This window comes from Mesoplodon mirus, assembly GCF_964341445.2.
Source record: "Mesoplodon mirus genome assembly, chromosome: 11".
Taxonomy (NCBI): Eukaryota; Metazoa; Chordata; class Mammalia; order Artiodactyla; family Ziphiidae; genus Mesoplodon; species Mesoplodon mirus.
Genome location: NC_138987.1, coordinates 100,762,688 through 100,788,061, shown reverse-complemented (window position 1 = coordinate 100,788,061; position 25,374 = coordinate 100,762,688). Strand labels below are relative to the sequence as shown.

Genomic DNA, 25,374 nt, shown 5'->3' with positions numbered 1-25,374 from the left:
TAAAGCCCAGTTTTAAAGAAAACAAAGAGTTAAATCTACTAATATCAGACCCAAAGTTGGAAATATCCTGTAAACTCTAAGTTTGCCAACACATTTTGAAAGATTTATAAAAAATAAAAATAACTCCATTTTCATTACATAAAATTTCAGATACTAGTAAGCTTTAAAAGCAAATAAAAAAACTTAAAAGGTCATATCCTCGAGCCATGAGGATTTAAGCCTAGCAACTATCTTCCCTAAATTCTCCAAATACCACCAGAGAAGTACCTTCTCTTACACATGCACACGTGCAAATAACACCACAGACTAAATCTCACTCCTGGCATGATAGGAAAACGACCCCATTCTTTGTGTTCAAGCTCAGTTCATTATTTTGATCTTGAACTACAGAAGTATAGATTCCTCTCACTTACCAAAATGAGGTTAACAGTTACCGCTTTAGCAATTTAGACAGTTAATTCAGGGGCAAACTACCTTGAGCCTGAATTCTGAGCAAGCTGGGAACATCCTTACTTAAAAAAAAAAAAATCAAGCAGCTCCAGATCTTATGAATAGATCATATACCAGTTTTTTAACAGAGCCAGTTGTTTATAAATCAGAATGTAGTTCCCTTGGAAACATTATAAACACAGGTTAAGTTCTCTTGCTAGTCCACAAAATTTAAGTTTAATCATGATGTAAAAGCCTAGAACTAATAGTTCTAGATGAGGTCTGGAAAAGACAGCAAAGAAAATGAAAGTGACCATCACAAAGCAGAGAAACTAAGTTTCCTCCTAATATTATAACTACTTACAAGACTGGCCCCAAACTGTGTTTAAGTACCTATACGTATGTGTGTGTGTGTGTAAATAACAACACTGATTCCTGGTTCTCTTGCCTTTGTCAGAATAGTACCAAGAGCAGCACACTACCCCGCCTTTCCCTCTCCATTTCACACCTCCATCCACGCTACAGTTCTAGGACCTAAAATTAGGGGCCTAGGATCCAAACAACCTCGCAAACCATTATCATTTAATACTGGTCACAAAAATTAGAAGACCAGACTTAAGAGTCTGAAGTTCAACAAGAAGCCCCTTTTCTATAATAATTCTGTATCCTGGGGCACACATTAATTGAGTATGTTAAGTATTACTTCCCAGGAGAGCTCTACCAGACCGCGAATGGAAACCTCCTCACTGAAATTTCTAGGTACCGGCAAGCTGTGGAAGAACGCCTCTGCCAGCCTACAGAGGAAAAGTCCGCTCCTTGCTGGAGCTTTGGTCTTCTGAGGCTAGATGATAAACTCCTTGAAGGCAGAGATTTTGTTTGTTTTGTTCCCTGTTGTGTCCCCAGAGCACAGAACAGTGACCAGCAAATTAGAGCCTTCATAAGTAGAAAAATTAATTCATTAATTAATGAAGAAGGAAAGGGTATATTTTGTGGCAAGGAGGAGAGTGAGTTATGGAGTGAAAAACAACTCACAGATTGGCTACTGTTCTCAAGAGCTTGATAACTACAAATCTGACTAACAGTAGCGTTTTTAGAGATGCATATTTAAAGGGAGAGTAACCAGGTAAAAGCAATAAGGAATGAAAAGAACTTTAGAGCTTTCAAAGATTAAACATGTCTAAGAAAACATGTCCTTTCTTCTCATCTTTTAATCCCTCTTATAAATTTCAAAACACAACCCCAAATGAAATCTATATCCATTAAAATTCCAGTTTTTATATTCCCACAAATCAGGAAATATAGTAAATCTAAATTTCTTATAAATTATTTAGGTTACACAATAACATTCTATTATTCTTTACATCACTGAAAATTCCTAACTTTCATAAACCAAAGGCAATCCTTTATACCTAAGTTATGTGAAAAATCAGAAGACGGGTGTCATTCTCCAAACATATAAGTTTCTAAGTGGGATGCTGAATCTAATTTAAATAAACCTCACATTAGAGTAAATTGAGGATTTCTAGTGCAAACACCAAACTCTGCAGATTCATTAGTGCTTCTGTATCAGAAAAAAAAATGTAATAAAGCAAATACAGAAGCAAAATTATGCACGGGGGATAATGCTCCCAGTATACTGCCATGGCATGGGTATTTAGCTAAAGGGACACAAGTGAAAGAGCAGACAACAAGCAGTCTTTCAGGAGTCTGAAAAGATACTACTATCAGAATTTCATCAGCCTACATTACTAAACATTTTAAACCTTATGCCAAAGAAAAGGCTATTCATCACGCATCTAAATAGAAACTATAATATGCTCACTTTAGAAGAGAAATATTCAATTTACATTTTGGGTTCCTCATGCTAATCTAAGTCAATCTACTCATATAACATGTCAATGTTTAGGTTTGTTTTTACTATTATTTTCTCCCTTAAAGTCATCTGTGGAGACTATCCAGAGCCACCAGGTGATGACTTTCTTGAAGTGTCAACCTGGGTGGGCTACAGCACCCAGTTAACTTACCAACACTAATCTAGATGTTGCTATGAAGGTATTTTGAGGATATAAGTAAAGCCTATAATCCATTTAAGTAAAGGAGATTACTATCCCAGATAATAGAAGTGGGCATCTCTCAATTCTTTGGAAGGCCCTAAAAGCAGGTTTCCCAAGGAAAGAAAAGAAATTTTGCCTGCGGACCACAGTTCTGGCCCGTGCTCATGGGACTTCTATCCTGCAGGTGATCTCCTCCTGACAGCTTTCCCATACACATTTCAGACTTGCTTAGCCAGCTGCTGACAATCATGCAAGACAATTCCTTGTAATAAATCTGATATATATATATCATATATGTTTCAATCCAAAAATATATATTTCAATCCAAAAATGAATTGAAACATTTTTCAAGCAAGGTATCTGGAATAGCAAGCAATAATTTCAATGCAGAGCTCTAATACAAAAAAATCAAACTGAAAAATAAAACTTTATCAAGAAATTTCTTTTCTGAAATACTGAAATACATTTAGTGGGAAGTCACTAATCCATCAGAAGTATCGTATTTTAAAATCTATAGAGTTAAGATTTGAATAAAAGTCTGATTTCAAAAAAAAATAAAAAATAAATAAAATCTATGAAGTACTGTTGATTTCAGGGTGACACAAAAGCAAAGAAAGGCATGTACTCATGTAAGTATGTAAGGAGAGAGTGTGTGTGTGTGTGTGCACACGCACGTGTGCTGGGGGTAAAGATGCAGTGCAGAGAAGACGTACAAAAAACATACATAATCTAATCTTGAGACTCTGATAACTTGTTAATTCTGATTTAAAGAATTTTATCCACCCATCTTATCCAGAACCAGACCAGAAAACATGAATAGAGTTAATATCAAAATAAGAGGAAACAAATGAGTAGGTGATCAGATCATTTATTCACACTTTCAACTTAGTGAAGAAGAATTGTGAGGGTTGGACTTTATCCTTTTAGTTTTTTGAAAATCAAAATTCTATGGGTACAGAACAAGAGGAAAAAATTACTTCTAGGGGAAAATATCAAGTCTACCAATATGCTAAAAATTTAAAACTCAGTAAACAACTTATGAAAGTATTCTACTACTTCCCAACATTCAAGAGCATGAAAATAAAATACTTCTATGAATCAGGCTCAAAGGAGTCACGCGGATTAATGACTTCACTCTGTCACTGCCAGTCTCTCTGACTGTTCAGAATACAGTGATAAATGCAGTTCTACTGGAAGAAGTATTTCTATGCACTTGTGAATTTATGTTAAATGCATGGTATAAAGGAAGAGGCCAAGAGGCATATGCTTTATCTTTAGTTCAAAATACCCTAACAAGAAAAAAAGGCAAAGAAAATTCCAAGAGAGCTATCTGGCTGGTTCTGTTTAAACAAAGCTCATTTTGAAGAAGTCAAAGTCAGAGATCAAAAAAAAATCACATCCAAGTCTCCTAAATTGTCCTCAAAATGTCCCTCCTTCTAAATTTGACCTATGTACCAATGTAATAGCTTGCTTCTCCACAATACAGAGTCTAAAAATTCACAGCCCAAAAGAGCAACAGCTCAACATAAAAGGTGTAAACCAATTAAAAATTTTAACTCCTTGAACTTGAGGTTCATTTGTTCCTTAAACAGATAAATAAATAATTAGAGAGCAAGTGGCTATCTGCACTCTCTTGATTAGCCAGTAGAAAACTTTCATTTCTTAATCAATGAATACTTTCTCTTTCCAATCAATGATGCTGAAGTCCATAGCTTCCTAATCTATTCCCACTCTGTGTTGCCTTTCAGAGACTACAAAAATGAAGTTACACTGACTTAGAATAAAAAGTAGGTAATAAAGTAAATTCAGAGAGGCAGATATATTGGAAAAATATGTCCCGAAAAGTACATAGTTTTAAAACCATCCTTCAACCTTTCTAACATAGAGAGTGCCTCTTCAGCTTCCCTTTCCTTACCTTTCCAACTCAGCAATCTTCTTATCTTTGTCATTCTTCTCATTTTCCACCTCCTTCAAGATTTCCAAGAGGCGGTCAACTTCTGCCTGGGCCTTGCTAGAGTCATCTTTGTACCTGGCAATCTCTCTCTCCAATTGCTGTATTCGATCACTCATCTCTGGACTGGCTCTGGCTTCCAGTGCTGCCTCGTGTGCCTACAAAGAAAATGTCCAAATTCTATCAGATATACATACAGTGGTAGTGGGCAAACCATGTCCCCAAAAGCCACCTATACTCCAATTTCAACAGGGTATTATCAAACATCTAATAGCTAGCCTTCAATTTATAAGGTCTTCTCTGCTTAAATATTACACAGACAAAATATCACTACACAGTTACAATTTTTTTTTATAACTGGAGGTTTGTACCTTTTGACCACCTCCACCCATTATACAAACACACACACACACACACACACACACACACACACACAGCCCTCCATTTCTGACAATTACCAATCTGGTCTCTGTATCTATGAGTTCAGTTTTTGGTTGGTTTTTGGTTTTTACATTCCACATATAAGTGAGATCATACAGTTTTTGTCTTTCTCTGTCTGACTTATTTCACTGCCCTGCTTTAGAAACAGACATGATAAAATAGTCAAATTCATTCAACATCTACCAGAACTAAAAAAGCTGTATAAGACAGGTATATTGTTAATTAAGATCTCTGTGATCTACTTTCAAATTCCTGGGCATAGGTAACTTATTGATTCCATAAACAGTTATGTGTTAATGAATAAAACTAAAGCTGATTCCCAAATATAATTAATAAATTATTTTTATTACATTATTATTTTAGATTTTATTCTAAACAGCAAAATTCATACAAATACCTTCATAAAACAAGAATGAGTAGGCCTGTTCCATACGGGAAACTACTGTAACTCCAGTTTCAACATGTAAAAAACTCAGAAGTCATCACTACCTTTCTTACAAGAAAAAGTTGAAAAACAGAAAATCAATGATTTTTCTAGGACCTATCAGAGAACTGAGGTCACAGGAGAAGTTACCCCTCCAACATCAAGAGACACTGGCAAACCCACAGAGCTGAAGCTGAGATCTGCTCACCTGGAGCAGAAGCTGTGAGCAGAAACACTTAAGTGGTAATTTTAAGGAACTGCTGTGGGCTGAGTGTGGACGTACAAGCAAAAGAGTGAGAAAAGTCCCAGGGCCGGCGGTTTTAGGGGGGGCCCATACTTTCATGGGCTTTAATCCAGGAACTACACCAGGGTCTCACAGTGAAGAGCCAACAAAAATCCCCTTGTGGTTCTGGCTCCAGGAGGGGAAGAGTAACAATTGTGAAATATGCCCAAAGCGTACTCTATCCAAAGACAGACCCTCAGGAGTAAAAATTTTAACAGAGCTTTATCCCACCTGGGGAAAGGGCATTTCTCCCACTCTAGCCCCTGCTAGTAAAAAATAAGACTCATATATTTGACACAGATGTTGGAATTATCAGACAGGGAATTTAAAGCAACTATGATAAATAGCTAAAGGCACAGGACTTCCCTGGTGGTCCAGTGGCTAAGAATCCGCCTTCCAGTGTGGGGGACACTGGTTTGATCCCTGGTCAGGGAACTAAGACCCCACATGCCGCAGGGCAACTAAGCCCGCGTGCCACAAGTACTGAGCCTCCGCGCCTAGAGAGCCTGCGTGCCACAAACGACAGAGCCCATGCGCTCTGGAGCCCTTGTGCCACCACTAGAGAGCCCATGCATCACAATGAAGATCCCACGTGCCACAACTAAGACCCAACACAGCCAAATAAATAAATAAATAAATAAAATATTTTTAAAAAATAGTTAAAGGCGCTAAGGGGAAAAGGAGACAACATCCAAGAACAGAGGGGCAATGTAAGCAGAGAAATGGACACTCCAAGGAAGAATGAGAAGGAAATGCCACATATTAAAAACATGTAAGATCTTGCTTATAATGTGGAATCTAACAAAGGTGAACTCGTAAAAGCAGAGGGTAGAAGGGTGGTTGCCAGGGGCTGGGGGCGGGGGAAATGGGAAGATGTTGGTCAAAGTGTACAAACTTTCAGTTATAAGATGTATAAGTCCTGGGGATCTAACGTATACGATATTGACTCTAGTTAACAATGTTGTGTTGCATACCTGAAATTTGCTAAGAGAATACATCTTAAAAAGTGTTCTCAACAACCTAAGTGTCCATCAGTGGATGAATGGATAAGAAAATGTGGTATGTACGTATATATGTATGTACACACACAGAGGAATATTACTCAGCCATAAAAAGGGGGAAAGTCTTTTCATTTGCCGCAATATGGATGAAACTTGAGAACATGCTAAGTGAGATAAGTCAGACAGAGTAGATAAATATCATTATGATTGCACTTATATATGGAATCTAAAACAAAAACAAAAAGACCAAGCTCATCGATACAGAGAAAAGACCGGCAGCCTGCCAGAAGCGGGGAGTCAGAGGTGGGCGACATGGGTGAAGGTGACCAGAAGGTACACATTTCCAGTTACAAAACAGTAAGTCCTGGGGATGTGATGTACAGCATGGTGACTATAAATATGTACTGCATATGTGAAAGTTGCTAAGAGAATAAATCTTAAAAGTTCTCATCACAAGAAAAAAAATTTATAACTATGTATATTGATGGATGTTCAATAGATTTACTGTGGTGATGATTTTGCAATATATACAAATATTGAGTTGTTATGTTGTACACCAGAAACTAATAAAATGTTATATGTCAATTATACTACAATTTTTTTTTTTTTTTTTCTGTACGCGGGCCTCTCACTGCTGTGGCCTCTCCCGTTGCGGAGCACAGGCTCCAGACGCGCAGGCTCAGTGGCCATGGCTCATGGGCCCGGCCGCTCAGCGGCATGTGGGATACTCCTGGACCGGGGCACGAACCCGTGTCCCCTGCATCAGCAGGCGGACTCTCAACCACTGAGCCACCAGGGAAGCCCCTATACTACAATTTTTAAAAAGTGTTCTCACCACACACATGAAAAAAGGTAACTATTTAAGGTTGATGAATGTGTTAATTAGCTTGACTGTGGTAACCATTTCACAACGCATACATAGATTAAAGCATCATGTTGTACACCTTAAATATATACAATTTCTGGCATTGAAAAAGCTGAGGAAAAAGAAAAGAGTGAAAATGTATATTGCAAACTCTAGAGCAACCTATATTTAGGTTGGAGGAGGGCGCTGTGGGAGGAGTATAATAGGAAAACATCACTAATTAATTAAAATGAAAATTTACAGTCGTCCAGAATGAAAGAAGGGAAAATATGAAAAGTAAAATGGCAATTAGTAGAAAAACAAGTAATAAATCAGAGTAGGGGGAAGCCACCAAGTCCTCTATCCAAAGGTAACTTTATTTTTTCTCATGAACCTAAACACAAAGTTTAAGAGATCATAAAAATGACCAGCTATAGAAGTATCATGATAACAAGGAGATTAAAAATAAATAAAGAGAAAATGTGGGATTGTCATAAATAGGCAAGTTTGGAATATTAGTGAATAACATTTATTACTCTTGTCAGTTACTGCTCAGTTTCATAATCCTAAATACATCTAACAGACTTATCTTCAATATTCCAACATTAAATAGAAAATTACTTCCACTTATTTAGTGAGGGGTAAAAAAGTCAATTACCAAATCTGAATTAGTTAATCTCAAAAAAAGTATTTTCCGGGCTTCCCTGGTGGCACAGTGGTTGAGAGTCCGCCTGCCAATGCAGGGGACACGGGTTCGTGCCCCGGTCTGGGAAGAAGATCCCACATGCCGCAGAGCGGCTGGGCCTGTGAGCCATGGCCGCTGAGCCTGTGCGTCCAGAGCCTGTGCTCCGCAATGGGAGAGGCCACAACAGTGAGAGGCCCGCGTACCGGAAAAAAAAAAAAGTATTCTCCTACTTATTCAAAAGTAACTTTAAGCTACTGGATTTTCTTCCTTTCCTTAGCTTAAGAATATGACTTCATTTCTGGCATACCCTAAATAATGATTCATCACGAGGTGTTCATGCTGAACACACCCAATGTATGGAAAAAGAACACCACCAAGTCTCAATACTAGGCTGGGCCCCCTTTTCATCAGTAACCACATGAACTGGACCCAATTAATCAGAGTTGGTAACTCAGAGATAATAAGTATGAAAGTGCTTTGAAAACTACCAACTGCCATATAAGTATTAGAGAGGTATAAATCAATGAAATGGATAGTAAATACCTGTACCAAATTCTAATATTCACTGGTATGGGTGACTATCACTGTTAAATTATCTCTTTCCAGGAAGCCTAATGCTAATAGAAGAAAAATATCAGATAATTGAGATTTTTACATTGTGGTCTTACATTTCATCTATAAAGGAGCTGCATATTTTAATCTTACTCTGAATTGCCAATTTTCTAAGAGTTCGGGGACTCTCAGGAGTAAAGTAAAATCGGACAAGAATGCCAAGAGAATTAATCAAGGGATAAATGGTATTTTGAATTTTAGGAGATTATTACTCCACTGGTAAGTTATTCCATATGGACACTATAGAGTTTTCTACTATGCTGTTATTTAAAGCAAAGAAAGAACAGTAATCAAGACAGTATGGTACTGGCACAAAAACAGAAATACAGATCAATGGAACAGGATAAAAAGCCCAGAGATAAACCCACGCACATATGGTCACCTTATTCTTGACAAAGGAGGCAAGAATATACAGTGGAGAAAAGACAGCCTCTTCAATAAGTGGTGCTGGGAAAACTGGACAGCTACATGTAAAAGAATGAAATTAGAACACTCCTTAACACCATACACAAAAATAAACTCAAAATGGGTTAAAGACCTAAATGTAAGACCAGATACTATAAAACTCTTAGAGGAAAACATAGGAAGAGCACTCTAGGACAGAAATCACAGCAAGATCCTTTTTGACCCACCTCCTAGAGAAATGGAAATAAAAACAAAAATAAAAGCTTTTACACAGCAAAGGAAACTTAAAAGCTTTTACACAGCAAAGGAAACCATAAACAAGACGAAAAGACAACCCTCAGAATGGGAGAAAATATTTGCAAATGAAGCAACTGACAAAGGATTAATCTCAAAAATATACAAGCAGCTCATGCAGCTCAATATCAAAAAAACAAACAACCCAATCCAAAAATGGGCAGAAGACCTAAACAAACATTTCTCCAAAGAAGATATACAGATTTCCAACAAACACACGAAAGGATGCTCAACATCACTAATCATTGGAGAAATGCAAATCCAAACTACAATGAGGTATCATCTCACACCAGTCAGAAGGGCCATCATCAAAAAATCTAGAAACAATAAATGCTGGAGAGGGTGTGGAGAAAAGGGAAACCTCTTGCACTGTTGGTGGGAATGTAAATCGATACAACCACTGTGGAGAACAGTATGGAGGTTCCTTAAAAAACTAAAAATAGAACTACTATATAACCCAGCAATCCCACTACTGGGCATATACCCTGAGAAAACCATAATTCAAAAAGAGTCATGTACCACAATGCTCATTGCAGCTCTATTTACAATAGCCAGGACATGGAAGCAACCTAAGTGTCCATCAACAGACGAATGGATAAAGAAGATGTTGCACATATATACAATGGAATATTACTCAGCCATAAAAAGAAACGAAATTGAGTTATTTGTAGTGAGGTGGATGGGCCTAGAGTGTGTCATACAGAGTGAAGTTAAGTCAGAAAGAGAAAAACAAATACCGTATGCTAACACGTATATATGGAATCTAAAAAAAAAAAAGGTTCTGAAGAACCTAGGGGCAGGACAGGAATAAAGACGCAGACGTAGAGAATGTACTTGAGTACACGGGGAGGGGGAGGGGGAAGCTGGGACGAAGTGAGAGAGTGGCATGGATATATATACGCTACCAAATGTAAAACAGATAGCTAGTGGGAAGCAGCCGCATAGCACAGGGAGATCAGCTCGGTGCTTTGTGACCACCTAGAGGGGTGGGATAGGGAGGATGGGATGGAGATGCAAGAGGGAGGAGATATGGGGATATAGGTATATGTATAGCTGATTCACTTTGTTATAAAGCGGAAACTTAAAAAAAATAAATAAATAAAGCAAAGCAAGAAATTGGAAAAGTTTTCTTTAACCTTTTTCAACTGCGAGTCCATCTTCAGACACTCTTCCTTCTTCTGCTCCAAAGCAATTTCTAGTGTCTTAAGCCGTGAGTCCTTTTTCAGTCCTGCGGAAGCCAGGGAAGAAGCATGCTCTTTCAGATCCAAGAGTGAAGCCTAAAAGAAGCAACATACATCTCGAATAAATACTATTTATTAACAAAATGGAGAATTAAATTCTTAAATTTATTTTCCTGGTGGTTTGTAGTTTCTTTCTATTAGCATATACTGACATATTTCCATTTCAAGAACATGAAATACAGAACAAAAACATTAGCTCTGGCTTTCAAGTCCTAACTGAAACAAAATGAATTCCCAAGAAATACCAACTGAAAAGTGATTTAAAGAGCTCTACCAATACATGTCCATTCCCACAAAATAAATCGAAGTAGGTCAAGCTTTGTGAATGTAAGCAGTCAACCTTAGTAGCTACACTGACTTTTTTCTTCTCTTCTAATTTTGGAAGAAACATTCTATTAGAAACTTAAATTCCCATAAATTTTCCTAAAGATACTAGAAAGAAAACCCTGAGAATGTCCCTAAAGCTCATGATTATCTGATCACAAGGCATCAGGCATTTTTGCTATTTAGGTGACATCGACAAGATTCTTCAAACGTAAAATCAAAGTATATTAAGTCACCTAATTGGTCAACAATCATTTAAGATTTCTCTGCCAATGTTGAGGTGATCGTTAAGAGCTGATGTAAATAGACTGTCCTCCTGTGCATATTCCGTTCGTCTATCAGCTTCCTCACCATTAGCACAATATTCCTCCAAATGTAACTGGAGAAATACTGTTATTTTAGGATCTGTAAAGTGTCATTAACAAGTAAGAAGCCAACTCATAACAGCTGGAAGAGGTAAGAGGTAAGACTTAGGAAATAAATGATTCAATCTACTACATCTCTGCAAAGCTTCCTGAAATAATCCCTGCTATAAGAAGATTCTTTAAATCTTCCAACAGATCCTTTTTTTATATGCATTATGTAAACACCAACAACATATACACACAATGCACTGGCTAAGCAAACCAAATAATTCCATTTTGGTGATCTTGACCTCTTTCTCTGAGAGGTCGCCTTGCAATAGGCTGACTTTTTCTTTCAGGTCTTTAAGATCTTTTTTGTAGTTATCAATTTCCTCCTGCTTTTCTCGCTCATCTCGGTCCCGCTGGTCCTTTAAGCGTTCGATTGTCCGCTCCTGATAAGAGAGCACATCAATACATGAGAAAATTCCTTTCGTACTTCTATCATATGACTGCAGTTCAGCTTCTAGCTGATAAAATTTCACACTTCCATCCTCCATTCAAAAGACAGTGAAAGGGCCTCCCTGGTGGCGCAGTGGTTGAGAGTCCGCCTGCCGATGCAGGGGATACGGGTTCGTGCCCCGGTCTGGGAGGATCCCATATGCCGCGGAGCGGCTGGGCCCATGAGCCATGGCCGCTGGGCCTGCGCATCCGGAGCCTGTGCTCCGCAACGGGAGAGGCCACAACAGTGAGAGGCCCACATACCGCAAAAAGAAAAAAAAAAAAAAAAAAAAAGACAGTGAAAGGTTGTTAATAATTTACCTTTTAAAGAATTCAACCTTCCAACCTATCTTGCCCTAACATACATGTGGTTTTGTTCTTTTGATTCCCCTAGGTTTCTTTTCCTATAACCTTAATTAGTATTAGATGTCCCTGAAGTATTCTTTTGGAATAATCTCATTTATTCAAATCCCAAGCAACAAAAAACTTATACATATACTCTAAGGACAATAAGTAGCAAATATTTCTTTTCTATATATAATTCACATGTTGCCTACAAAGCAATGGAAACAACTCACAACTCACACAGCAAAAAGGAGGAGGTTGGAGAGATTATGATTTGTTGAGCTTAAAGCATAAAGAAGGATAAAGAAAAGAGAAACCATTAAAACTTCTGTCAACAGATACTCAGGAAGTTTGAAAGTTGAAGCAATTTAAGTATATTTATGGGTATTATTTCTGAATATATTCGGGGATCAAGCCTTGATCCCTGGGCAGGAAGCCTGAAACATTCTGAGTCCAAGAGGCTTAAGGAACAGTAACCCCATTCCCTAAAGAAAAAATAATAATAAGAAGAAGAATCCAATTAAAATGCCCCACCAAGAGTCCTTAAACCTCCTCCAAGACATTAACACTTGTCATGTTGCGCCACTTCTTTATTTAGTCAACCATTCCTGAAAAAACTAGGTTTGCTCACAATGAAGTGGCAAGGCCACGACTAGAAAAACAGCAAGTACACCGTATTAATAACTAAAATCCACGGATATCTTAGATCCCAGGGCGGCACAGTAAAAGAGGCCTAATGCTGCCTCCTGACGGTCAGTGTCTGACATCCCCACATCACCGAATTCTAGCTGACCATACACATGAAAAGAACACAGTAAACAGGGAGCGCACGGCTGATTCTTTAGAAACGTCAGCCACTGCCCTCCAGCACGGAGTCCATCCTGCCTAGCAACAGATGCTTAAATTGGCAACAACAAAACGAATCTTCTCCCCCTCACCCTGGGTACGTCGGCAACAGGACAGGCAGCTCTCTTCCCTTCTGCCACGGTGACGTCTCCTGCCTCCTCTATCAAGTCTCGTCACTAGAGTGACTTTCGGATTACCGAGACAGCAGGAGAAACGTGTCTGTGGGGGTCCGGGCCAGTCACCCACCTTCTCGGCGAGGGCCTCCTCCAAAGTCGTCAAGGCGGTGTCGGTGCTGCTGGTGTCAGCCTGCAAGGACCTGACTCGCTCCTTCAAGCTGCTCATCTGCTTTTCCTTGTCTCTAAGTTGCTCTTGGAGATTGTCAATCTGAGTTGTGCACACACGTTTAAGGGGGGGGGGAAGGAAATCAAGAGAAACACAAACAGTCACAATAAAAATCATTTTAAGTTGGAAACAGGTAGATCAGGGTGGTCAGTGGGTGCCCCGTAGAAATAATGTAACCCTAAGGGTCTTAGAACGTCATGCAAAGCTTTAAACTGAGAATTTATAGCCAGAAGAGAGAAAAGACATACACATGGGTATGGCTATACATGCAGAGTCGTAAATCTCCATAAAGAAATAAGGAAAGTAGCTAGGGAGAGAAGAGCCAACATATAGGGATGGGGATAAAGGGTCTTACGACCTACAGAGAGGAAAGCCATGAGAAACTGGATTACTTCCAAAGCAACAGTGCAAATGCCCAGAGAGATTCCTTTAAAAAATGCTGAGGGAGGACAGCGAGTTGAACAGCTGTACGCTAAGAAAAACAAATCAGCCGTAAAAAGGAAAAACTGTTCTTAAATGCTAGTGTTCAAGTTAGGTTTTTATATCATCTTTTATTTGAACAGCAAGCATTTTCAATGAAATTTATTATTATAGTTATTCATTCCTTTATATACACTAGTACGCATTCATTTACTCAAAAAACGATTGGTGAATTCTCTATTATATGCCAGGCACTAGTGACACAAAGAAAAATGAACAGACCCATTTTCATTATAAGATGGGAAGGGGACTTGATGTAGCTGAATCCAAGCTATGGATGGGCTTCCGTGCCATCCTAACGAGCACACATTTTACTCTAGACAGATGGGAACTATAAGGGACTTTTAAGCAAAGAAATGGTCCGGTCAGTTCTGTATTTCAGACTGATAATTCTGATAGCTGTGGAGAAGATATTCAATATCTAAGGGGAGTTACGTAGAGACATGAAAACAGCTAGGAGATCATATCAATTCAGGTAAGAGAGTTTGGAAACTAAATGAGCTAAGAGAGATGGAAAATAGGGGATGGGTTTGTGAAACAGCGTGGAAACAGCATATTATCACTAGGGAGACTCCCGTACACACAATGAAAAACAGTAAGCAAAAATATGGAGGAACTGTAGAGAGATATTCTTAATAAGCAAAAGGAAAATAAGTAAGACAACTATTCTAAAATTCACAAACTTCATTCTTTCATTCAGCGACATGCTAGGCAGTTTTCTAGGTGTTGAGGATAAAGAATTAATCCAAACGGACAAAAATCCCTACCCTCAAAGAGCTTAATCCTAATACGGTAGACAAGGAATGAATGAATGAAATGAACATAGTATGTAGGATGGTGATAAGTCCTACGGAGAAAAATGAAGCAGGAGAATATATTATCATCATCTACTCTTGAACTAGCTGGTTTATTTCACATGGCTTTCAAAAAGCAACATAAATGTTATCTGCTTTGGGATGACTTTCTTGCTCTTACCTCCATGACAATAAGATGACCACAGTCTGTATGCCATCACACGTGAACAAAGTATTGATCTATATACATACATATACACATCCCCCATTCTTTTCTCTATCTATACACTTGCCTCCATTCTCCCACTTATCTCTACATTATAACGCGAATCTCCAACCACACTGTTATTACTCATTCCATACACATCTCCACAAACAGACTGGATCCTACTCCTCTACCCCAGCTTTGTGTCTTCGTATCTGGCACACATCAGGTCTATAATAAATATTGGCTCATTAGTCAGTAAATAATACATAAGCTTGGATTTTTATAAACTGTATTTAGGCATACACATAAACTTCTGCCAAGAAAAGAACTACAAAAGAACCTAAATCCAACCTTCCAATAATTCCTGCATCAATCAATTTAATATAAGCTCTTGAAGGGTCTGCTTCATTCCAAGCAGACCCTTCCCAGGGGAAGAAAAAAAGGTCCCTCTCTACAGTCCATGAGAATTCCACAGCAGAACAAATAAGCTAAGCGGAAAGATTCAGTGAACTCAGAATAGGGAACCATGAGTACTGTAAGGCTTGGATTTTCACTCTTTAACAAAGGAAGAATCCTACAGGTGAACCATTGAAATTGGCTCCAGTCTTTTCTATGCCAATAAAGTCCAAAGCATACTGTGAGAGGAAAGACCATCACATATGAAAAGCATTAGTTTCCTTTAGTTTAATCAGACTCTCCTATTGGAATCTCATATGTATCAATACTTAGGTAAATTCACAACCACTAAATAGATTTTGCCACTTAAAAATCTAGTACTCCATAACATACAGATGGCAATGCCCTGGTGTTTACATGTTTAACCAGCTGTGCGGGTCATCTTAGTTGCTGACATATAAACCTTATACAAAAAAAAAAGATATGCTCATTCTGTTGATTAGACTTTTTTTTACCAAGAAAGAGCAGTACAACCACCTTTTTAAAAAAATAAAATTTAATAGAACCAACCAAGTTTTACATACAAGAAAACAGAGATTTGTTTTATGAGCCCACCTAATATACAAACAGCCCTTACATGCATAATAAGGATTATACCCCTCTTTCTCCTCCATCATCAGCATCTAAGAAAAAATTAAGACGTTAACTGTTAACAATTCCACTTGTATAATTTGTATGTAGTCCAAGTATTAAAGGGATCCATTATTCTTTGCCAGCAAAAACAAACAAAAAAAACCCAAACAAACCAACAAACAAAAAGACTTTTCCTGATATACTCAGGTGCAGAAGCTGCTAAACCAGGCAAAATCCCCATTAACAAGTTCTCCCTAAGCTACTTTCTTATCCAATTACCCAGCTGTCTAAACTGTTGAGTTGGAGGGGAGGAAGAGGATGGCTATTCCTGGGGAGCAGAAATAGCCATTCCACTGTGAAGAAAGGGCAGCGCTCACTAGAGCTGTCTCCTTTGGGCAAGCTGCTATCGGCAAGGAAGACTTGCAGTAGACGCAGATATGTGCAAACCAGCTGCAAGAGCATTAACCCAAAAGAGGCTCTGTGCGGTGTGTGGGAGGATGGGTGTGTACAAAGCACTTTCCGTTTACCCAGCATCCTGATGGACAGCAGCTGAATCCTACTGAAAACTCCTTTTATATATCCTCACTTTGGTTGTGACTCAAAATCGTGATTTTGTGATCAAGGCTCTCTGGGTTCAGACACCTTGCTAACCAAGGGGTGTATGAATGCTATCATGTTAATCTTGCCATTATTCTCTTCTTTTAACTAATCCAATATAGAGGCTGTGAAAACCGTTCACCCTAATAGTCCCATATCACACCATTTCAGTATTTACTATGCAATTTCTATAAAATATATAGTGGAAATCCCATTCTATACCAAGTTCAATTATCCACAGGATCTAAAATACACTATTTACAAAAGCTTTGAATATAACAGCTAAGAGAAAAACTGGATCAGTTATGCACATACTTGACTGTTAATGATAAAGATGATTGTTTCAGAATCATGCTAAGTGGAAAAATACTCCTTTAAATATGCTCAGAATATCTACCCCCCAAAAAGAGGAAAACTTTCCATTTTGTAGAAACAGAAACCACGGAATCCCTAAAATGGCAATATGATAAAAATAACAAGAAATTACTCGTGATGGGGGTGGTGGAGGAGGCAGAGGCAGTGGCGACACGAGGGGCCACTAACACAGAGAGTGTGGTATGTGTCAGGCACTGTTTTCAGAAATCTATGTATAACAGCTATTGAAGCTCCACCACAAGACTATAATTATTAGGCAATCGAGCTCCAGAATTGTACTCTTAATCACTGTGCTATAAATAATATGTTCTATGATGGGGGGAAAAAAAAGAAAGAAAAGAAGAATCACACAAAGATGTCTCAAGCATCTTTCCATAAATGATTCCTTGTTATTAAGTAGTGTTTATCAATAAACACAATGTTATTACTACAGTCACATATGAAAATATTCTCCCCTACAGAAGCAAAGAAGGAAGGGTGGAGGTACCAAGCCACTGCCAATGCAGAAGAGCACCTTCCACGTACTTCCGTGTATAGTCAAACATAACACACTAAAGCTGTTGGGCAGAACCAAAGGTACTTGATATCAGGATCAATATCATGATAGTATTAGGACAGTCTGTTTAGCCTTTCAAGGGATAGAAGGAGGCTAGTTTATTTACACACACGGACTAAGGAGCACTTAACATTAGCTAAAAAAGCGTTTCTTCTTTTACTTTAATAACTTATACTTAATAATACTGAAAATCAATAAAAATTGTTGCAGAAAATGATGTATTTTATAATTCTATGGGCTCTTCCTACTTTATGCACAACCGATCTGTATTAAGAAGAAATCATTAAGCAGCTATTAACATGTATTCAATTTCTGCATGAGTAAAATTGTGTAGAGATCGAAGGAATTGGTGTTTATTCTATATATGTGTCCCTGGTGATAAATAGGGAGGGGGAGGGTCAATCAGGTTTATACATACAGCCTAAAATCATACAGAAAAACTAAGAGTGAAGAATTCAAGAAGGAAACACTTTTAAATAACTATTTAGAGAAAGAAGGCGTTTTCCTTAAAATGACCTCTCTAATTAGAGTACAACCCTGTTAACTGGACTAGAAAGAAAATAGAAATAATTATTACATTATATAGAGCCTTTCTTCTCCTCGTACAATTCTTATTTTACAAAGAGAGAAAAACTGATGAAAGAGGAGGAAGACTAATGCAGAATGCATGTTGCACGTGAATCCATCAAATCTGCACACCAGCTCCACAGTGGCACAGATTTCTTAACATCTTTTGTTTTGGTTTTTATCAGCATTGCCAGTTGTCAGAAACTATCATGGTTCAACGTGGGTGATTTATTCCTAGTCAAGTGAAACTGATTACTCTGCTGCTGAGGCCCTAATCACTGAGCAAACTATAGAAGGGACTTCCTATAGGATGTAGTTCTAAGGGACAAGGAATCCCAAAATACTTCTTGCAGTCACCTAGCTACTTGGAACATCACTTAAAGGAAAGAATTTTTTTGATGATGCCTCCACACTTGTTCTAAGCAGCCATCAGTGTCAAATGTATTGTGCAAAGTAAGTTACTCAGAAAGGCTCTGACCTTTACCTTCTTGGTTAATAATACCTCTCAGTATCAGTGGTAAAAGTACAGTCTGGATGAACTGGTCATAATCAGCTGGCCAAAGAGATCTACAGTAATCAATGGAATCTAAAAAGGAAAAATTCACTAAGTCCCCTGATCTACGCAATTGTTTGTCTACCATCCTGCAGGCCCGTGAAATGTACTAACAAGGCACAACTATACTTTACCAAAATGATCAGGGTTTGCCCAGACTGTACTGGCCTCTAGATTTTACTTGTCCAGTTATGTGTTTCCAATGATGAGAGGATACAAGAGTTAACAAAGTCATGTGGAACTCTAAGCAGTGTTTTGAACACAATTTAGGTTGTTAAAACTCCCATATCTATATTCTCAATTACTGTTTAGGGTCTTCAATAAGCCCAGCAAAGATTCTGGCTGACAACCAATTATTTCTTTGGTTGAGTTTCCCTCCCAATTGTGCTGTTCTCTCACCATATAAGTAATGGACAGATTACCAAGATAAATAAATAGCTAGCTATGTCCCACTGGGCAAGTTACTTGTTCTTTCTAATTACTTACCTACAAGACAAAGACCACTAATAGTACTTTCAATTCTAAAATACAACTGTATTCTTATGATGGGAAAGACGAGAACATTGAAAAAGTAATAAACTTCAGCAGAGTACTACTGTATTTTATCTTAAAAACTGTTCAAATTGAACTATACAGGAAGTATAGGTATGACCTTTAGGAAAATACAGAGTCCATTGCTCTGGTCAGATTTTATTAATTGCTGGGAGGGAAGGTAAGTTCCTTCACAGACTTGCTCATGGTACAGATAATGGAACTAGGGACCTCTTGAATTAAAATAACTGGATAATATGAAGCAAAAGCTGGTGAGACCAAAGGTCACTGCTAGTCAAGATCTGCTTGGTAGACAATTAAGGAAATGGCTCAAATACTTCTTTTTATATCTGGCAGGCATATATAAAAACTTGACGGATATTCATACGCTAAAATTGCTCAAAAAAAAAAAAGAGGATCCATAAATCTATAGTGGCTATCCTTTTGAAGCGGCGGCAATGACGAGACTGTACTTAGGACCTCAATTCACATCTATACAAATGGCATCCCTTGAAGTTGTACAATAATAATAGATAGAACACTCTTGGATGTAATAGTTCACTACATTTTAGTGATGAAAGAACTCAGTATTTTTAAGTAACTAATTAAAGCAGACACACTAGGCTTAGTTTCTGCCCATCCCCCCACAAAGAACCACTATTCTTTGTATTACTTTTTACCAATAACAAAGTTGGGAAAAATCAAGTACATAACAATAGAAGGCTAGCTAAATTAAATATGCTCTATCAACCATTACAGTTCATATACTTGGTGATTAATTAAGGATATGCAAACTTCTTTATTATATATATTACATGAAAATGAAAAGTTATCAAAATGTACAATATTATCCCAATTTGAAGGAAAAGTTTACTTTTACATAGAATTTTCCTTGTTATACCTTTTTCACATTTTTCAAATATTCAGAATGGACATACATCATTTCACTGATAATGACAAAAGCAATAATTTTCTAACTCCTATCTGAGAAATCTTAGGATTTACAAGAAATATGATTAGAATCATGAAAAGAGAGATTCTCCTAACATATGCACTTACCAACATGGGAAATCTCTAGGGGTTTCTGTGGGACATGTGAGCATTTCTATTTAACCCACACCTTCCACAGGTTCATACTGTGGGACGAAACCAAGCTGTCAGAGACTTGGGGGGTTTTCCGCAATGCCAAAGAAAGACTGAGAGATGACAGATGAATCCAGAGAAACCAAGACTTTCAAAACCTATTTGAAATATAAGGTGCAAAGGAAACAGCAATAGGATGCTTCACATATTTTAAGTCTAAATTCAAGTTCATCTCACTAAATTTTTATTTTAGCCAGGCCTACTTTTATGGCCTGAAGTAAGCTAACTTGTACTAAAAGTCAATCCTAGTGTGACAAGGCTAGGCTTCCCAAGAAGCAGACCTTGAGACAGATTTTACTGTTCAAGAAATTAGAGGGTGCTCTTGGGATCAATACCAGTGGAAAGGAAGTGGTGGGGGGAGCATGATGGTGCAGAGGGAGAAATTAGGATTCCACGAAGTCCCAAAGGATTCAGACAACCCCATGGGGAGCTCTGAATCTGTGATGACCTTTCAGAGCTGCTCCAAGTCAAGGCAATGGATTCAAGCTCTTGTACCCTACAAGGATCAATCACTGGGTACCAATGGGAAGGGATGTGGCCTTGTACAAGGTAGGTCTCTTTAGCCAAGGCAATCTCCACAGGGGATACTTCCAGCACCTGGGGGAATACATCCTTCAACCCTCAGGGGGGATCTGGGTCACTCGTCACAGCATCCATTATACCCAGCAGCTATGTATGCTCTTTCTAGTTAAATAATATTTAACATGAAATTGTAATTGCCCTCAATTTATGCTATTTTTGAACCATATACATAATTTTATGGCTTTGTAAAACCTAGAGACCCTTGTATCCCAACTTGATTGTTTCGCCAATGGTGGGCATTTTGAAGCAGGAGCTCAGGGATGGCCTTTAAGGTGTGTCTGACATCCCAGTCCACACAAATGAGCCATGTGCATTTTTACATGAAGAGCACCCACAGCTTTCATCAGATTGTCAAAAGGGTAGGAGAAAAGTAAAAAATCATTAATTAGTGGCATTCTTTTCAAATACCCACAGTATTTTCTAAAACGAATAGCCACTTCACTTAAAATTGCTTGCTTAGCTGTTTTACAAAGATACTGTGTTACCAAATTTGCTGTGTAAGAGTTTGGCCTGGTTGGGATGCAGGGAGAATAGATCCAAACAACAGTTCCTCACCTATATGCAATGGAAGCCCAAGAATCTTATTAAATTTAGTAAATTCTCCTTGGTCAACTTGAATGATTTTTCTAATCTGAAAAGCCCCTGTAGGAAAAAAGAGTGTCAGGAGAAAAAAGTAAGGAGGTCTGGCAATTACAGGAAGATAAAACAGATAAAGGACAAAATACATGTCTGATGCTGGAAGCTATTTTCTGGTGAGGGTATACATAGTGGTATGGCAGAGAGAAGGAAGAGCACAAAAAGCTACTTCATCAAAGTTTGATTTAATAACTTCTTCAGGAGGTTAATTATTTCAACTTCTCAACTAGAGTTGACAGGCACCTAGGCGTCTATCCAAACAGGCATTCCCACAGGTGAGAATGCAATGCAAGTTAATTCATGCCAAATTATAAGCAGTTTTAAGCAGAAGAAAATATTAACTGTGCTTCAAAACTCTGACCAAGAATATTTTTTCCAAATCCTTTTCCCCTTTCTAGATACTTATCTATGTAATATTTATACTGTGACAAGTTCCTACTACAAGGTCTCCTGAGAGACTACTAAGAACAACCTTTGTCCCAAAAGGAAACTGACCCTTCCATACTGACTTGTTCATTACCATTTTTCAAGTTTAAAATATGTTTTCAGTCAAAAGAGAACTCAGGGCACTCCAAACTAGAGCTTGCAAGACTCTGAGAATATTAATATGGCATACGATCAATAGAAAATGGACATATTACATAAATCCTCAAATTATTCATGAAGCTACTTAAAAGTCCAAAGAAATGATGTTTAGTAAGAGTCAAAATTATTTCTGTGTTGTACAAAGCATTACACTATAAGCCTTTGAATGCTTCTTGTTTATATTATACCCTAGCACTTAAAAATAAAGCATTTATCCAAAGGCTATGTTCTCTCAGGTCCATTCCTATTGCCTCCATGATAATGGTGGTAGAAAAAGTTTCTACATCTCTCCAGGTGAAAAATACAAGGCTCTTTAAAAACACATCCACTCTTATCCCAGGAATGCCAGATTGATTCACCATACAAAAATCAATCAATATAATGTACCATATTAATAAAGAACAGAAAACACATAATCATCCCAATAGCTACAGAAAAAGCATCTGACAAAATCCAACACCTCTTCATGATAAAAAACACTCAATAAACTAGGAATAGAAGGGAACTTCCTCAACTGGATAAAAGGCATCTGTAAAAAACCCAGTTAACATCATACTTAAGGTGAAAAATGAAAACCTTTCCCCTAAGATAAAGAACAAGACAAGGATGTCCATTCTCACCACCTCTATTCATCATTATACTGGACAATTAGGGAAGGGCAATTAGGGAAGAAAAAGAAATAAAAGGCAGCCACATTGGAAAGAAAAGGTACAGCTACCTCTATTTGCAGATGGCATTATCTTATACATAGAAAATACTAAAGAATCCACTAAAACACCATTAAAGATAATAAACCAATTTAGCCAAATTTCAAAACCCAAGACCAATAAACAAAAATCACTTGTATGTCTTTACACTAAATACAAATAATCTAAAAATGAAGTAAAGAAAATTCCATTTACCATAGCATCAAAAATAATAAAATATTTAGGAATAAATTTAAAGAAGTGCAAGGCTTGTAAACTGAAAACTACAAAACATCAATGAAAGAAACTAAAAACAACCTAAATAAGTTAAAAGACATCCTGTGTTGATCAACTGAAAGACCTGACGTTGGGGGGGGGGTTACTTCTTTTTTTGGACTCCCAAAAGCCAAAACGATCTTGAAAAGGAACAAAGGTAGAGGATTCACAGTGTCCAATATCAAAACCTATTACAAAGCTACAGTAACCAAGACAGTGTGATGTGGGAAACAGACAGACATATAAATTGATGGAACAGAACTTAAAGTTCAGAAATGAACATGTGTGTCTATGTACAACTGATTTTTAGCAATGGTCCCAAGACCATTCAGTGGAAAAAGAACAGTCTTTTCAACAAATGGTGCTGGGACAAATGGATATCCACATGCAAAATAATGAAGTTGGATCCCTACCTTACACCATATACAAAAATTAACTAGGAATGGACCAAAGATCTAAATGTAAAAGCTAAAACTATAAAACTCTTAGAAGAAAACACAGGAGGAAATCTTTGTGACCTTCAATTAGGCAATGGTTCTTAGATATGATGTCAAAAACATAAGCAACTAAGGAAAAAACAGATAAATTGGACTTCATCAAATTTAAAACTTTTGTGCATCAAAGGATGCTATCAAGACAGTGAAGAGATAACCCAGAGAATGGGAGAAATATTTGCAAATCACTTATCTGATATGGATGGAATTTCCCGAATAAAGACTTTCTAGAACTCAACAATAAAAAGACAAATAACTCAATTTAAAAATGGGCAAAGGATCTGAATAGACATTTCTCCAAAGAAGATACACAGATGGCCAGCAATTACATGAAATGACATTCAACATCATTAGTCATTATGGAAATACAAGTCAAAACCACAACAACATACCACTGCACACCCATTAGAATGGCTATTTGAAAAAGAAAAATAACTAGTGTTGGCAGAAATGTAAAATGGTTCAGCCGCTTTAGAAACAGTTTGGCAGTTCCTCAAAAAGTTACAGGTAAAGTTAACATCAATTCCATTCCAAGATATAAACTCAAGAGAAATGGAAAACATATGTTTATACAAAAACTTGTACATAGATGTAACATAATCATTATTCAAGTGGAAACCACCCAAACGTCCAGAAACTGACGAATGGATAAAAAAAAATGTGCTATATTCATTACTATGGAATATTATTCAGCCATAAAAAGGAATAAAGTACTACACTTGCTACAACATAATGAACCTTGAGAACATTAAGTTAAAGAAGCAAGACATAAAAAGCTACATATTATATGATTACATTTATATGAAATGTCTAGAATAGGCAAATTGATAAAGACAAAAAGGTAGTGGTTGTGGAGTACAGGGGTTGTGACAGGTATGGGTTTCTTTTTAAGGTCATGAAAATGTTCTGGAATTGGACAAAAGTGATGGTTGCACAACCTTGTAAGTATACCAAAAACAACTGAATTATATAGTTTAAATTAGTAAAGTTTATGGTATGTGAATTATATCTCCATTAGGGAGGAAAAAAAGGCATCAATCCAATTAACCCCATGGTGCTAGCTTTAAAAGTCAAGGTTCCCCCCTCTCCCCCTCCACCCAGGGGTTTTTACAACCAAAAAATGTTTCTAGACCTTGTACAATGCCCCTTTTGAGACAAAACTGTCCCTCCCTTCCCAACTAAGAAACACTGATATAAATGGAATAAAATTATAATCTATTAATTTGAAGTGTCTATCTTTAAAAAGCATAGTTTCTGTGACAGAATAAGAAAATAGAAAGAAAAAAAAAAAGTCAAGGTTCCCAATATCCATCAATGAAGCATGAAACTACTCTAGTACTGAGATTTATCTGGCGTTATTCCCCAAATAACACAAATACAGATAACAGTTTAGTCAAGTTTCTCTGTTCTTAATGGACTTAAAAATTCTCTTGCAGTCACTGTGTCATCCATGCACATACTCAGTCTGACGCGCTTCTAGATGGCGTCTCTTCCACGTCAGATCACTCATACGCAAAAGTTTTCATCTAGACAGTTGTGCTGCTCACCTATGATGATCTCCAAATTAAATACGTAGCATTAATTCACCTTCTGCTGTCAGCCTGCCCTTTCCACACACCTTATTCCTCTGTACCCTTTTCCTATCAATTATTTTCATACCCAGTGATAATGCCTCAACTGGGTAAAACAATTTAAAACTGTTTAGAATTCCTTCTGGTTTGAAGTGACTTCTGTTGACAGCAATGGATGATAGTAGACGTCCTATGAATAAGAGATTAAAACACTGAGCAAACAAACAAACAAACAACAGAAAAAAACACTGAGCAGAACATAGAAATACACAAAAAAGTCATACGACAACAGAAAAGAAAGTGAGAGCTTTATTACCATACCGCACAAACAAAACCTCGCCCTCATAT

General features: G+C 37.5%; 1 protein-coding gene across 6 annotated transcripts in view; it reads right to left on the bottom strand.

The window, feature by feature from the left end:
• The window catches only part of ERC1 (ELKS/RAB6-interacting/CAST family member 1), a 388,985-nt gene that overhangs the window by 227,497 nt on the left and 136,114 nt on the right, over positions 1-25,374 (bottom strand). For all 6 annotated transcript variants that reach the window (XM_082635263.1, XM_082635267.1, XM_082635268.1 and 3 more), the window contains exons 9-12: positions 13,268-13,405; positions 11,644-11,784; positions 10,560-10,700; positions 4,399-4,592 (exon numbers count right to left, since the gene is read on the bottom strand). In XM_082635263.1, the coding sequence (XP_082491389.1) occupies positions 4,399-4,592; positions 10,560-10,700; positions 11,644-11,784; positions 13,268-13,405 (614 nt within the window). The remainder of the gene's footprint in view (positions 1-4,398; positions 4,593-10,559; positions 10,701-11,643; positions 11,785-13,267; positions 13,406-25,374) is intronic.